Here is a 12364-nt window from a genome sequence, read left to right as displayed (position 1 = left end):
ATAGTAAAGCCCAGCACTCAGTGAGTCCACCGTTGATGCTAGTTCTTAGTAAGACTAAGGACTGATTTTTAAGTCCCAGGGAGAGCCCAGGGACATTTCAACTACTGGTCCATCTGCCCCGTGCACTCAGCATGTATCTAGTGAGCATCTCCTATGGGCCAGGTGTTGCTCCAGGTGCTGGGGCTGCAGTGGCGGACGGGTCGGTCCTTGCCTCCTTGGAGCTGATGTCCTAGTTAGAGGAGACGTCAAAGGGTAATCTGATAAAGTCAGGACAGAGGCAATGGATAAAGGAAAAGGCAGGGCACAGGCTAAAGAATAGAAGGTGATGAGGGCAGGCCTCAAGGAGGTGGCGTCTGAGCTGGGGCCTGAGTGAGAAGTGTGACTAAGCCAAAAAGATCTAATTGAGTTCGGTTGCCCTTTGCATCAAGAGCCAATGAGAAACAAAAAAATAATGCTGGGAAGGATGTTATTTACGGCTCGGAGAAGGGATCAGCAGAGTAGCAGTCAGCCCGCCTCTCCAACTGACTGAAGTTTGGGGTTTGGCTTTTTTTGTGTTTGTTTTGGGTGGCCGGCCAGCACAGGGATCCGAACCCTAGACCTTGGTGTTCACGTAACACCACTCTAACCAACAGAGCTAACTAGCCAGTCCCAAGTTTAGGGTTCTTAAAGGGAAAAAAGGAATGCAGGTACATGTAGGGGGTAGTGAAGTGGGGGATCACAGGGTCTGCAGGTGGCTTGAATCAGAGGTCAGGATTTCATGATAAGCAGGGTTCCCTGACATCATGGGGTCTGTGGTCAGTGCTCTGGTGAGCCTCAAGTCCTTGATGTTATCTCGGAGCTGGAAAACTCAAAGACAATGAGCCAAGAATCACTGGAACTTTAAAGTACCTGACTCAGACTCTTGGCTAATGTGCATGTCTAACACAGTCTTTTCTAAGCAAGAGTATAGGTTAATAATCAGCTTGGCCTTTCTTTGGAATGCCTTTGTTCAAGAAGGTTGATTAGGAAAACAGGAGAAGAGAAGGGAGGCTCGGCTTTTGCTCTTAACCCTTACGTTTATAGAGGCTGCGTATAAGAACAAAGAAAAACTTTTTTTTTTTATTTTTAAAGATGACCGGTAAGGGGATCTCAACCCTTGACTTGGTGTTGTCAGCACCACGCTCAGCCACTGAGTGAACCGGCCATCCCTATATAGGATCCGAACCCACGGCCTTGATGTTACCAGCACCACACTCTCCCGAGTGAGCCACGGGCTGGCCCAAGAAAAACTTTTTAAAGATACTCTTATGGGGGCCCAGCTTCAGAAGCAGCTGGCTGCATGGAGATGGGGGAGGGTTCTCCTGGCCAGAGGTTGGAATTGCAACCCTCTGAAGCAGGAAATAGCAAGAAAGCCACTCAGATGGGGCCATTTGATCTGGGGGGAGGGGACAGGGATGGTGAGAGATGGGGCCTGAGCAGCAAGCAAGAGCCAGCCCTCCATGAAGGGTTGAGGCACCAGGGTTCTTCCCAGTTTACAGATGAGGAGACAGATTCCAAAAAAAGGAAGGGCTTGCCCAAGGTGACCAGGCTGGAAGGCACTGCTGGGAGTTTCACCTGGCTGGTGTCTGGCCCAGAGCCCCCACTCCCATGGCCCAGCCTGGTCCCTCCTGTCCCCCTCCCCAGGATGTCATCCAAGTCTCTAAGAAGTTCCTGCCAGGGATGGCCGTTGGCTACTCTAGCCCAAAGCTGACCCTACACGTGGGTGACGGTTTTGAGTTCATGAAACAGAACCAGGATGCCTTCGACGTTATCATCACTGACTCCTCAGACCCCATGGGTAAGCACAGGATGGGCCCCTGGGCACTCTCAGCTGCCAGTCTGGAGGCAGCCTCATGCTAGAGGACAGGGACCTCCCAGAACCAGAGCTGGACTTCTCCCTTCTCAGTTTTCATCTCCCCCTCCTAACATGGCTCAGGACAGTAGTGGGGGACAGGTCCAAAGTTCACAAGTTAGGGAGCTGAGGAGAGTGCGGGTATGGCCTGGGCCCACCGAGGCCCCAGTTTCCTCTTAACGTCCCCTCTGCTCTTGACTGGCCATCACTGGTGTGGGGGTGGGTTCTAGGCTTGGACCATGGCCTAGGGTGGCAGTTCCTCTGCTGATGAGAATCGCCCAGGACTGAGATTAAAATGTGGTGTCTCCTCAGGTGCGGCAGTGGATCCCTGCACCTATGGTTGGTTTCTGAATTCCACAGACCTGGCTTCAAATCCTGGCTCTGCCACTGGGCAGTTGTGGGTCTGTGGGGGATGACGGTGGCCGTTGAGGTCTCAACCAAGGTGTGTTCTTTGTCCCTTGCCCTCCTTGCTGTAGGCCCTGCTGAGAGCCTCTTCAAGGAATCTTATTACCAGCTCATGAAGACGGCCCTCAAGGAGGATGGCATTCTCTGCTGCCAGGGTGAGCCTGGCCTTGAGCAGCGGGGTGGGGTGGGCTGGGCAGTGCCCGATGCTGATGCCACGTGGCCTCTCCCCTAGGCGAGTGCCAGTGGCTGCACCTGGACCTCATCAAGGAGATGCGGCAGTTCTGCAAATCCCTCTTCCCCGTGGTGGACTATGCCTACTGCACCATCCCCACCTACCCCAGCGGCCAGATCGGCTTCATGCTCTGCAGCAAAAACCCCGTGAGCCTAGGGACCGCCGAGGGGGGGAGGTGGGCATGGAGAGCCCCCCCTGATGCCCCCTCCTCCTCCTCCTCCCCAGAGCACCCACTTCCGGGAGCCCGTGCGGCAGCTGGCACAGAAGCAGGTAGAGCAGATGCATCTGCGATACTACAACTCGGACGTGCACCGCGCCGCCTTCGTGCTGCCCGAGTTCGCGCGCAGGGTGAGCGCCCAACCAGCAGCCTTGGCCCACCCCCAGGATGGCCCAGCCCCCGGTACCCAGGCCACCCTCCTGACTGGTTCTATGTCCCACAGGCCCTGAATGATGTGAGCTGAGTCCAGGTGCCGCTGCCGACACCACCCAGGACCTCGGGCCAAAGAGCCTCCGGCGTGCCTGGGCCCCACCAGCCCCGGACCAGTCATATGAGATATGTGTGATGGCAGTCTCACCTCTGGTTACTTCCTCAGCTGCTTGTAATTCCTGCACCCAAGAATGACCCTTGTCTGCCTTGGTGTGCATCTTTGGGAGGAGTCAACATGGAGTGGTGAGAGAGGAAGGGGCCCTGTTAATACTTCCCATGTCGGCTTGGTCAGTTGTGGTGCATGGGGTGAGCATCATTTGCGCACTGTACCCACGCTCAGCTGGGGCCTCCCATGGGCTGCAGGGAAGGCTGGGGTGGGGTCTCAGCTCCCGCATGTCTCCCAGCCTTGCATCTTATCCAGAGTGAGAGCAGTTCCACACTTTTATCTGTTTACCTATTGGGTTTCCACATAGGAGTGTGTTTAGAGCAGGGCGACTAAGCTCAGTATGCACCATTGTTGTCTATAAGCGGGTGGTGTTCACACTCCCATTAACACTGATGCTGATATGCACTACACAAAAATCAGATGGAGGGAGACACACATAATCAAGTGTCACGTTTCAGTGGACCTTGTCCTGTTTTCTCTGGGGACTTGTGTACATTTACCATATTTTCATGTCTGGATCACTCTCTGTGTTTGCTACAATGAAGATCTTGATTTGTCCAGTTTTGTTCCTTTGATAGTTCATTACATTCTCCTATTTCCTTTGAGGGCAAACTTATCTCCAATATTCCTGCTCTCACCATGTGTTCTTTTTTTGATACCCGATATCTATAAGTAGCATTTTGAGATATCAATAGGTGTATGACAGGATGTCAGTGTTATTGGCAAATTCTAGTTAGTAATTTTTTTTTTTTAAAAGATGACCAGTAAGGGGATCTTAACCCTTGACTTGGTGTTGTCAGCACCACGCTCTCCCAAGTAAGCGAACCAGCCATCCCTATATAGGGATCTGAACCCGAGGCCTTGGTGTTATCAGCACCGCACTCTCCTGAGTGAGCCACGGGGCAGCCCTCTAGTTAGTAATTTGTGATTCTGTATGAAGGGAAAAAAATTTCTTATAAATATTTTCATTTGCTTTTTTAAAGCCTATTTTATATGACTGTTTTATATGAAGGTACTTCAAAAAATTCATGGAAAGATTCAAATTTTTTTTTTTTTTTGGCGGCTGTCTGGTACTTTGGCCTTGGTGTTATAACACCATGCTCTAACCAGCTGAGCTAAATGGCCAGCTCTGAGGAAGGTCTTATTAATGCTGCCCAGAAAGCTGAGGTGACATGCCCAAGCCCACACAACTAGTAAGCGGGCAGCCGCCCCTCCGAGGGCCACTCCACCCTACTTGCCCCAGCCTGGGCCCAGCAGCCCGGGGTTGGCCATGTCTCCTCTGCAGCTGAGGCCAAGCACCCTGGGGCTCCTAGCAGGGACCTCAACTTGGACCTCAGCTCTCCACCAACCAAGCTCTGAGCAGGTCCGTCCATAGGGTGACCCAAGCAGGGAACAACCCCATGACCCCTAAGTCTGAGGGCCTTTCCCCCAGGGCTCTGCAGTCACACCTGGGTCCACATCTCTCTGCCTCCCAGTATGTCTGTGACCTCCAACCCTTACCCCAGCTGTAAGATGGAAGCATGAGCTGCACCTGTGAGGAGGCTTCACTTAGCAGCACGTGTCACGCTGCACTCCTGGCACCGGCACCGGTGCTCTGCTGTAGGAAATCAGAGGATGCCCCTCAGGGCCAAGGAGGCGGGGAGAGAGTGGCCCGCGCTGCAGAAACAGCCGGGTGCCTGGAAGTAAGCTGGTCCGCAGTGTAAATCCTCACCCCCCCACTCCCACGCCCACCCACCTCAGCGGGGCACGCGCTGAAGACGAGCCCTGAAGCCCGCGTCTGGGTGGAGGACCTGACACAGACACTGGCTGATCTACCGAAGCAGGTGCAGCATTGGCAAGGACACAGCCCAAGTCCCCTGAAGTCCCAGAAATCTTGGAGAGGCCCATGAACAGGCCAGTCTGAGGCATGGGGAATGAAAGGAACCCTCCCTAGATTCCTTAAGTTCGTATTTATCAAAATTAGCCACACCACTGCTGTTTAAGGACTGAAATAGTTCATTGTGGACGGTGAGAAGAAAAATAGCGCCTGGCAACCCTGCTCCCCAGAGGCAACCTCCTCTGCCTTCTTTTAGCTGATTATTTTGGTTATTTTTATTATTTCCCTTCTGTATTATAACAAGTAGGAGGGGCCATCAGAAAGTTCATGGAGGGTGCTGGCCAGTTGCTCAGTCAGTTGCAGCGTAGTTCTGATAACACCAAGGTCCAGGCTTCAATCTCTGTCCTGTCAACTGCCCCCCCCCCAAAAAAAGGTCACGGGATGGTTCGTGGCATCCTCATATATTTGGTCTTTGTCTCCAGTTCCTGCCACAGAGCACATGAAACCCTTGGAACTTCCCAATTAATAGGAGTGTCGTTTGTCATTCATAATGAGCTCTTTTAGATGCCACTCTTTACGCTAAAGAGGTGATTTAGGGCGGACAGCCTCAGGGTGGGACCAGTCACAGACGCCCACCTGTATCCTTGGGAGTATCCTTTATAACAAACTGTGAAACGTAAACGTTTCCCTGAGTTCTGTGGGCCATCCTAGCAAATTAATGGGACCCAAGGAGGGGATAAAAGGAGCCCCAATGCAGTGAGTGGTCAGAAGGTGACAACCCACTTGCTTCTGGCATCTGAAGTGGGGCAGGCCTGTGGGGCTGTGCCCTCACCCTGTGGTGCCTGATGCCCTCTCCAGGTCGACAGACTTCCCCAGTTAGTGTCTGCTGGGGAACTGCCTGGGGAGTGGGACCCCCCCACGCTGGTCACAGAAATGTGGCATGCGAGGACAGGAGGAGGAAACAGCCTGCGGGTTCGTGCGTTTTGCCACCTTTGCGTCTCTAAGTAACGTGCTGGCATCACCACTTGTAACCTGTCAGTGGCAGCGCAGCCTGTTGCTTTTCTGCCAGGGGACACGGGTCGCTTTCTCTCCCTCGATGTCTTCACCAGCCTCAATGACTAAGTGTAGGTGAAGCCGGTAACTTCTTATCTCCTGCACAGCTTCTTGTTCTCCCTGGAGGTTTCTTGGTTGGTTTGTTTTCATTTGCTTAGTTTTCAATAAATTTATCACTAATTTAGCCCCAAACTTTTCATTAATTCTATAATAGTTTCTCTTAAAATCTTTGGATTCACCAGGTGTTCGATCATTTTCATCTTCCTGAACAATCTATCCAGAGCCTCTGACGACCCCAGATGGAATCTCCTATTCAACTCTGGTCACTTGGGCCCCTGGTGACTCTGCACAGCAACACAGGACATCGCATGGTGAAAGGCCTAAGCAAGGGCACTCACTTGCTGTCCTTGTGAACACATCAGAACCACAGCCCTGACCCCAGGAGTCCACTCACCAGGCACCGTCCGCACAATCTAATCGCCTCTTTAAGGCCCCACCTTTCAATTACCATGACAGGATTTCCCATCCTCTACACTGTTGCAATGGAGATCTAGCTTCCAGTACATGAACTTTGGGGGCCACATTTGACCCATAGCAGTAATCCTTGAATGTTCTGCTTATACGTAATATTTAGAAAGCTAATAAGCTCTGAGCACATGAGTGGGGCTTGTCAACTTGACTTTCCCTGTGAGTGATATGGCTGAGCCATTTGCTTGTAAAGCCTTGAAAGTCAGTGTCTGTGGGTAAAGGAAAGCCTCCTGGGCTGGTCACACTTCCTGGAAAAGAGGGAAAAGGCCACTGGCTGCCAGATTCTAGGAGTGGAGTTGGGAGGAAGGCAGGGCTGTCAACATCCAACCTGTCTGCTCAATGTCCCTGTTTTCCATCTGCCACCCACCTCAGCAGGGCTGGGAACCTCCATTTTCATCCCTCCAAGAATAATTCTCCAAGTTTCTGCTGGGTTGGGGGGTAGAAATAGAGATTGGCTTGTTTCTCAGCATTTCCAGAAGGACCTGGTGCCGCTGATCCCTGACTCCACTGCCAGCTTAGAAGTCGCTTTCTGGACAGTTACTGCCGTCAGTCAGTCTGTTCTTCCAGCTTCCAAGACTGCTGCTCCTCTCCACACTCCCCTGCTCACGGATCCATGTGTTTTCAGAGCTTCCTGTTTCTACCTTATGCTGGGGTGTAGAAGAGAGCAAAGGCAGACACGAGCGTCCCCTCTTCCGTCTCTGCCTGGAAGCCCTCACTATCATGGAGCCCCAGGCCAGCCTCAGAGGTCACATACCGGGGAGGAAATTCAGAGGTGAAGGGCGAGGGGCAGGGCTGGGATTGGTTCCCAGGTTGCTGTCACCTACGTCCAGCTCCTGGTTGGGGAGCGTCCTGTCCTCCCTGCCTGGAACTCTGGGCAGGCAGAAAAGAGTCATGGGGTTGATTCCCAGAATCCCAGGGTGGCGGAGCCTCAGGCAGGGGCAGGGCCAGGACGCTGGACAAACAGATCAAAGGTGAGAACAGCATGGGGCTCCAGACCAGGCCCGGCCAGCTGGACGGATCACCATGAGGTGGGTGGGAGCCCCCCAGAGCCTCCCGCAGGGAGAGGAGCAGGAGAACAGGTCTCAGCCCTCAGCATCCGCTCCGCCCCGCCCGCAGGCTGCTGATCCTCCTGGGCCTGCTGGGTGGCTCAGCGGCCGCGCCCACGGACCTCCGCTCCGCCCGCAGGCTGCTGATCCTCCTGGGCCTGCTGGGTGGCTCAGCGGCCGCGCCCACGGACCTGCAGTGGCCTGAGCCCGTGTTCGGGCGCCTGGCATCCCCTGGCTTCCCAGGGACGTATGACAACAACCAGGAGCAGCACTGGACCCTGACAGCACCCCCCGGCTACCGCCTACGCCTCTACTTCACCCACTTTGACCTGGAGCTCTCCCACCTCTGCGAGTACGACTTCGTCAAGGTGCTGGCAGGGCAGGGATGGGGGTGCTTCCCGTGGCCTGGTGGGTGGTCCCCAAGGATTGGCCAGGGCTGAAGGACACCTGGGAGCAGGGTCTGGTCTCAGCCAGGAGGGAGGGCTGGCCTAGGTCTTGCCTTCTCTCTCTGTGACCCGCAACCCAACAGCTGAGCTCAGGAACCAAGGTGCTGGCCACACTGTGCGGCCATGAGAGCACAGACACAGAGCAGGCGCCCGGCAATGACACCTTCTACTCGCTGGGCTCCAGACTGGATGTCACCTTCCGCTCCGACTACTCCAATGAGAAGCCGTTCACAGGCTTTGAGGCCTTCTATGCAGCGGAGGGTGAGTGCAGGAGGGTCCTGCAGACGACAGTCTATAGCTGGGGGGCACCTGTCTTAGGGCAGGCCGGCTCTGCCTTCAGTCTCCCACCTCCCCTGGGGCTGGATTCCTGTCAACCAGCAGGAGAGTCCGCGGCCTGACATCACCCGAAATGTAAATACCAGTATCAGCCACGACCTCTGCTCACACAGACTGAGCCCCAGCTCTGAGGACACAAGCACCGAGGGCCCCATGTACAGATGGGAAAGCGAAGTCCCACCAGTGGGAGCGCTGCTGAGGACACACAGAGCGTGGCGCGCCATCTCCTTGCTTGGGCTTCACGTGAAATCTGACATTTGATTTCAGATTCTGGCCGCTGCAGGGACCAGCTGTGTGACCTTGGGCAAGCGGCTTAACCTCTCTGTGCTCCTTAGGAGGCTGCTGCATGGGTTCAGGGGAACCTAGTATAGGGGCCTCGCCCACTGTGTTTGATTGCTGGCTGCTCCCTTCACTAGCTGGGTGGCCTTGGGCAGGACACAACCTCTCGCTAGTTTTAAAAAGGCAGTATTTAGGGGCCAGCCTGTGGCTCACTCGGGAGAGTGTGGTGCTGACAACACCAAGTCAAGGGTTAAGATCCTCTTACCGGTCATCTTTTTTAAAAAAAAAAAAAAAAAAAAAAGGCAGTATTTACGTTGCTGGGAGGTTACAATGACCCGAGCCCTGGCACCAGCCCACCCTTGGGACATGCTGAGGCCTCCTCTCAGGTCAGCCACTGAGGTCGCGGGTCTGCTGAGTCTGAGGCCAGGCCAGTGCCCGGTCCCATCTCCTTCCCTCCGCAGACATCGATGAGTGCCAAGGAGAGGCACCTGCTTGCGACCACCACTGCCACAACCACCTGGGTGGCTTCTACTGCTCCTGCCGAGCGGGCTACGTCCTTCACCACAACAAGCGCACCTGCTCGGGTGAGCCAAGGCTGCGGCGGAGGGGAAGGGCCCCCACCCTGCCCCAGGATACCCCCAGCTCCTCAAGGCCATAGCTGCTCTGCCTAGGGGTCTAGAGGGACTATTTGGCGCTGGCCGACTGGGCACATCTGGGTCCCTTTCTCTGCCACCCCGCCCCCACTTTGTTCCTCCATGCCCTCCCACCACCCACTCACTTTCCGCCTTCTTCCCGCCCCTCCATTGTGCCCGGCTCATTCTCTCCATGTACCTGGCCCCATCTGGGCTCTCGGAACACCTGATCCAGCCACCTCCTTGCCTTGCGCAGCTGTCCCAGCTGCCGGGGTGGGACAGTGACAAGTTTTAGGTCCTCTGGCCAAGTCTGGTTCACCAGGGCTCCCTCCCTCCCCAGAACTTCAGGGTGGGGAACAGGGCACGTGGCCTCCACTGCCCGGACCCCTACCCCCGGTGTCCCTGCCGGGTGCCTGGATGGGACCCAGCTGGTGCCCTGGGGAGTGGACAGCCCCCACCTGGCTGGCGCTGACCCTGCCACCCCCTACTAGGTCTCTCCCTGTCTCTCTGATCTCTCTTCCAGAGCAGAGTTTCTAGCCTCTCCTCCGGCTCCGGCCTGCCCAGCCAGTCAGAAGCCAGAGCGAGCCCCGCTGGCTATAGCTCTGGGTGAGGCCGAGACGCCTGCCGCCTGCAGCCCCCCATCGCCCCACCCCCGGCCTAATAAACCTGGCTCCACCTCCACCTGCTGCTGCGTGTCTCTGGGGTTGATGATGGGGGAAGGCAGCCCTTGCTCCCCTCTCCCGGCCCTCCTTATAGCCTGGATAGAGCCCCCTCCATGGAGCCACAGCTTCCTTTGCCAGGAGGGCTCACTCCAGCCCCCATTTGGAAGATGGGGCACCCCCTGAGGCCTGGAGAGGGGCAGGGGCTTACCTGAGTTCATACTGGGCACTGGGTCCCCAGAGGCTGAGCTCTTGGGACCATCTCCTGCTCAGAGGCAACTCAGGGCCCATGTGTGCTGGCCTGGGGGTGCCTGACTCAGGGAGGGATTGAGGGGCAGTCTGGTCCCCCAAATCCAGGGGCAATTCCCTCTGCCCCACAGGGAGCAGCCTTATGAAGGAGGAAGGCAGCGACTCCCCACTCCTAGAACCCTCCCCCTCTGCAGCCTGGGCTTGGGGGGATGCTGGGGGGTCAGACCCCTCCTGTGAGGGACGGAACCTGGTGCTTCATTGGTAACAGCAGAATCAGACTCGTTTAAGATCACTGTCGACTTGAATTTCCCGTAACTACCCCAGGGCAGAGCCCAGACCCGGGGCAAGGGGTCAAGGAGAGGCCCTTCCAGACTGCTCCCCAAGGCTGGGCCGGTCCCAGATGGGTACAGGTAGAGGTCCCTAGTGGCTGAACTTGGGAATCGCTGGGCTGGGTGTGTGGAAACTCTGGAGAAGGCTGGACGGGCCCCTAGGCTCCGGGAGACTCTCTCCCTTTGCCCAAACTCCTGGGGACCAAGGAGCGCCCCCTTCCTCCTCCTCCCGGTGCCTCCTGTCCCTCGGCACAGCCTGGGCTCACTAGGCCTTCACCTCAGGGGTACAGCTCTGGCCCAGGACGACCCCACCCTCTCGTGGGTGGGAGTGGGGGCCCCTGGTGAACTTCCGTTCCAAGTACTACCTGTTTCAGCTAAAGCCTCGAAGCGAGAGAAAACCCTCCTTAAATTGTCCCTGCAGCCACCGGCGTGGAGTGTTTGGTTTCTGGAGATGCCTGTGGGGCTGGCCATGTGAATGGCTCTGGCCAGACCCAGGGACACAGATGTCCCAGCCACATCCCTGTCCTTGTGACGTGCTCCCCAGAGGCAGCCCACCCTGTGGTCTACAGTGAGGGCTGACAGATGGGGTACTGAGTCATGCCCCCCCATGTCCTCTTCCCTTTCCCCAGCCCTGTGCTCGGGCCAGGTCTTCACTCAGCGGTCTGGGGAGCTCAGCAGCCCCGAATACCCACAGCCGTACCCCAAACTCTCCAGTTGCACTTACAGCATCCACCTGGAGGAGGGGTTCAGTGTCATCCTGGACTTCATGGAGTCCTTTGACGTGGAAACACACCCCGAAACCCTGTGCCCCTATGACATCCTCAAGGTCTGGTTCTGGGACCCTCATCTCATCCTGGATTCTCCCCCTCTGCCTAGCTGCCCCCCACCAATGTTTCTGTCCAACTAGGTGACCCCCCCCACCACCTCTCCAGACTTTCTATGGGGGTCCAAGCCAGGCTGAGGCCTTCAGAGGGAGGGAGGGATAGGGCGAAGGGAGCCCCTCCGTCCCTGGCCTGGGTCTGCATCCTCAGCCCTTCCTGAACTGCTAGCGGGGAGGGAGTGGTTTGCTTCCCTCTAACCCAGGCAGGGCCCCTGGCAGCAAGTCCTGAGGTTTCACAGGGCTCCCCTTTCTCAGATTCAAACAGACAGAGAGGAATATGGACCATTTTGTGGGAAGACTTTGCCCCGCAGAATTGAAACGAAGAGCAACACCGTGACCATCACCTTTGTTACCGATGAGTCAGGGGACCACACGGGCTGGAAGATCCGCTACACGAGCACAGGTGAGCAAGTGGGTCTCAGATCCAGGCGGGGCAGCTCAGAGCTGCCATCTCTTCCGGAGTGTCAAGAAACTACATAGGAAGAACTCTTTCCGGGCCAGGCCTAGGAAGGGAGACCAGGCTCGAGTGGGGCAGTCCGTGAGGCAATGGTCCATCCCTCCCTCCATCCACTCATCCACCTTTCCGTCCATCCACCCTCCCACCCCCCCCCCCACCATCCTTCCATCCTATAGTTGTGTGTCAGGGATATGTAACACAGAATCCACAGTTCTCACAGCCTCTGCCCTCAGTCCACTGGGGGGACAGTTACAGCAATAAAACTGGAGACCTGTGGCAAGCACAGCCTTAGAGCCAAGCACTGGGCAACATGAGAGTCCAGAGGAGGGACCTGGCCCAGGGAGGGGCTGGGGGTTAGGATAGGTATCCTGGAACAGGGAACATCCGAGACTGGACTTAAAGGATAAGTATGTGTTGGAGGACAGCGGAAGGGTGTTCCAGGTGGAGGGAACAAAAGCCCAAAAGTGTGTGCAAAAGCCCAGAGGCTCCACTGCTCAGGGTGTGGAGCTGTGGAGGGGCGGTGGGTGGGAGTCGGGGGGTGGGGGGGGGGGCTT

At 56.2% G+C, this 12364-nt stretch overlaps 2 protein-coding genes across 2 annotated transcripts in view; both read left to right on the top strand.

The window, feature by feature from the left end:
* The first annotated feature begins 1664 nt into the window (after positions 1–1664).
* LOC103599997 (spermidine synthase-like) lies at positions 1665–3045 on the top strand. The gene is made up of 5 exons (XM_008584226.1): positions 1665–1816; positions 2347–2430; positions 2508–2653; positions 2733–2855; positions 2948–3045. The coding sequence occupies exons 1-5, from the start codon at positions 1699–1701 to the stop codon at positions 2966–2968; spliced, it is 492 nt and encodes a 163-aa protein (XP_008582448.1). The 5' UTR covers positions 1665–1698; the 3' UTR covers positions 2969–3045.
* A 4450-nt stretch (positions 3046–7495) lies between these two features.
* MASP2 (mannan-binding lectin serine peptidase 2) overlaps positions 7496–12364 on the top strand; it is a 15304-nt gene continuing 10435 nt past the window's right edge. Inside the window, exons 1-6 of the mRNA XM_008584225.1 lie at positions 7496–7525; positions 7683–7911; positions 8073–8250; positions 9066–9188; positions 11103–11299; positions 11609–11756. Coding sequence (XP_008582447.1) covers positions 7521–7525; positions 7683–7911; positions 8073–8250; positions 9066–9188; positions 11103–11299; positions 11609–11756 — 880 coding nt within the window. The 5' untranslated portion in view covers positions 7496–7520. The remainder of the gene's footprint in view (positions 7526–7682; positions 7912–8072; positions 8251–9065; positions 9189–11102; positions 11300–11608; positions 11757–12364) is intronic.

Source organism: Galeopterus variegatus, unplaced genomic scaffold, assembly GCF_000696425.1.
Source record: "Galeopterus variegatus unplaced genomic scaffold, G_variegatus-3.0.2 Scaffold3178, whole genome shotgun sequence".
NCBI classification, from domain to species: Eukaryota; Metazoa; Chordata; class Mammalia; order Dermoptera; family Cynocephalidae; genus Galeopterus; species Galeopterus variegatus.
This window is presented reverse-complemented; position numbering and strand designations above follow the sequence as displayed.

Excerpts from the sequence above, each read along its gene's own strand:
- LOC103599997 (XM_008584226.1), top strand. The coding sequence starts at position 1,699 with ATGGCCGTTGGCTACTCTAGCCCAAAGCTGACCCTACACGTGGGTGAC. Across the intron at positions 1,817-2,346 it reads TGACTCCTCAGACCCCATGG|GCCCTGCTGAGAGCCTCTTC; the intron begins GTAAGCACAGGA and ends TCCTTGCTGTAG. Across the intron at positions 2,431-2,507 it reads TGGCATTCTCTGCTGCCAGG|GCGAGTGCCAGTGGCTGCAC; the intron begins GTGAGCCTGGCC and ends CCTCTCCCCTAG.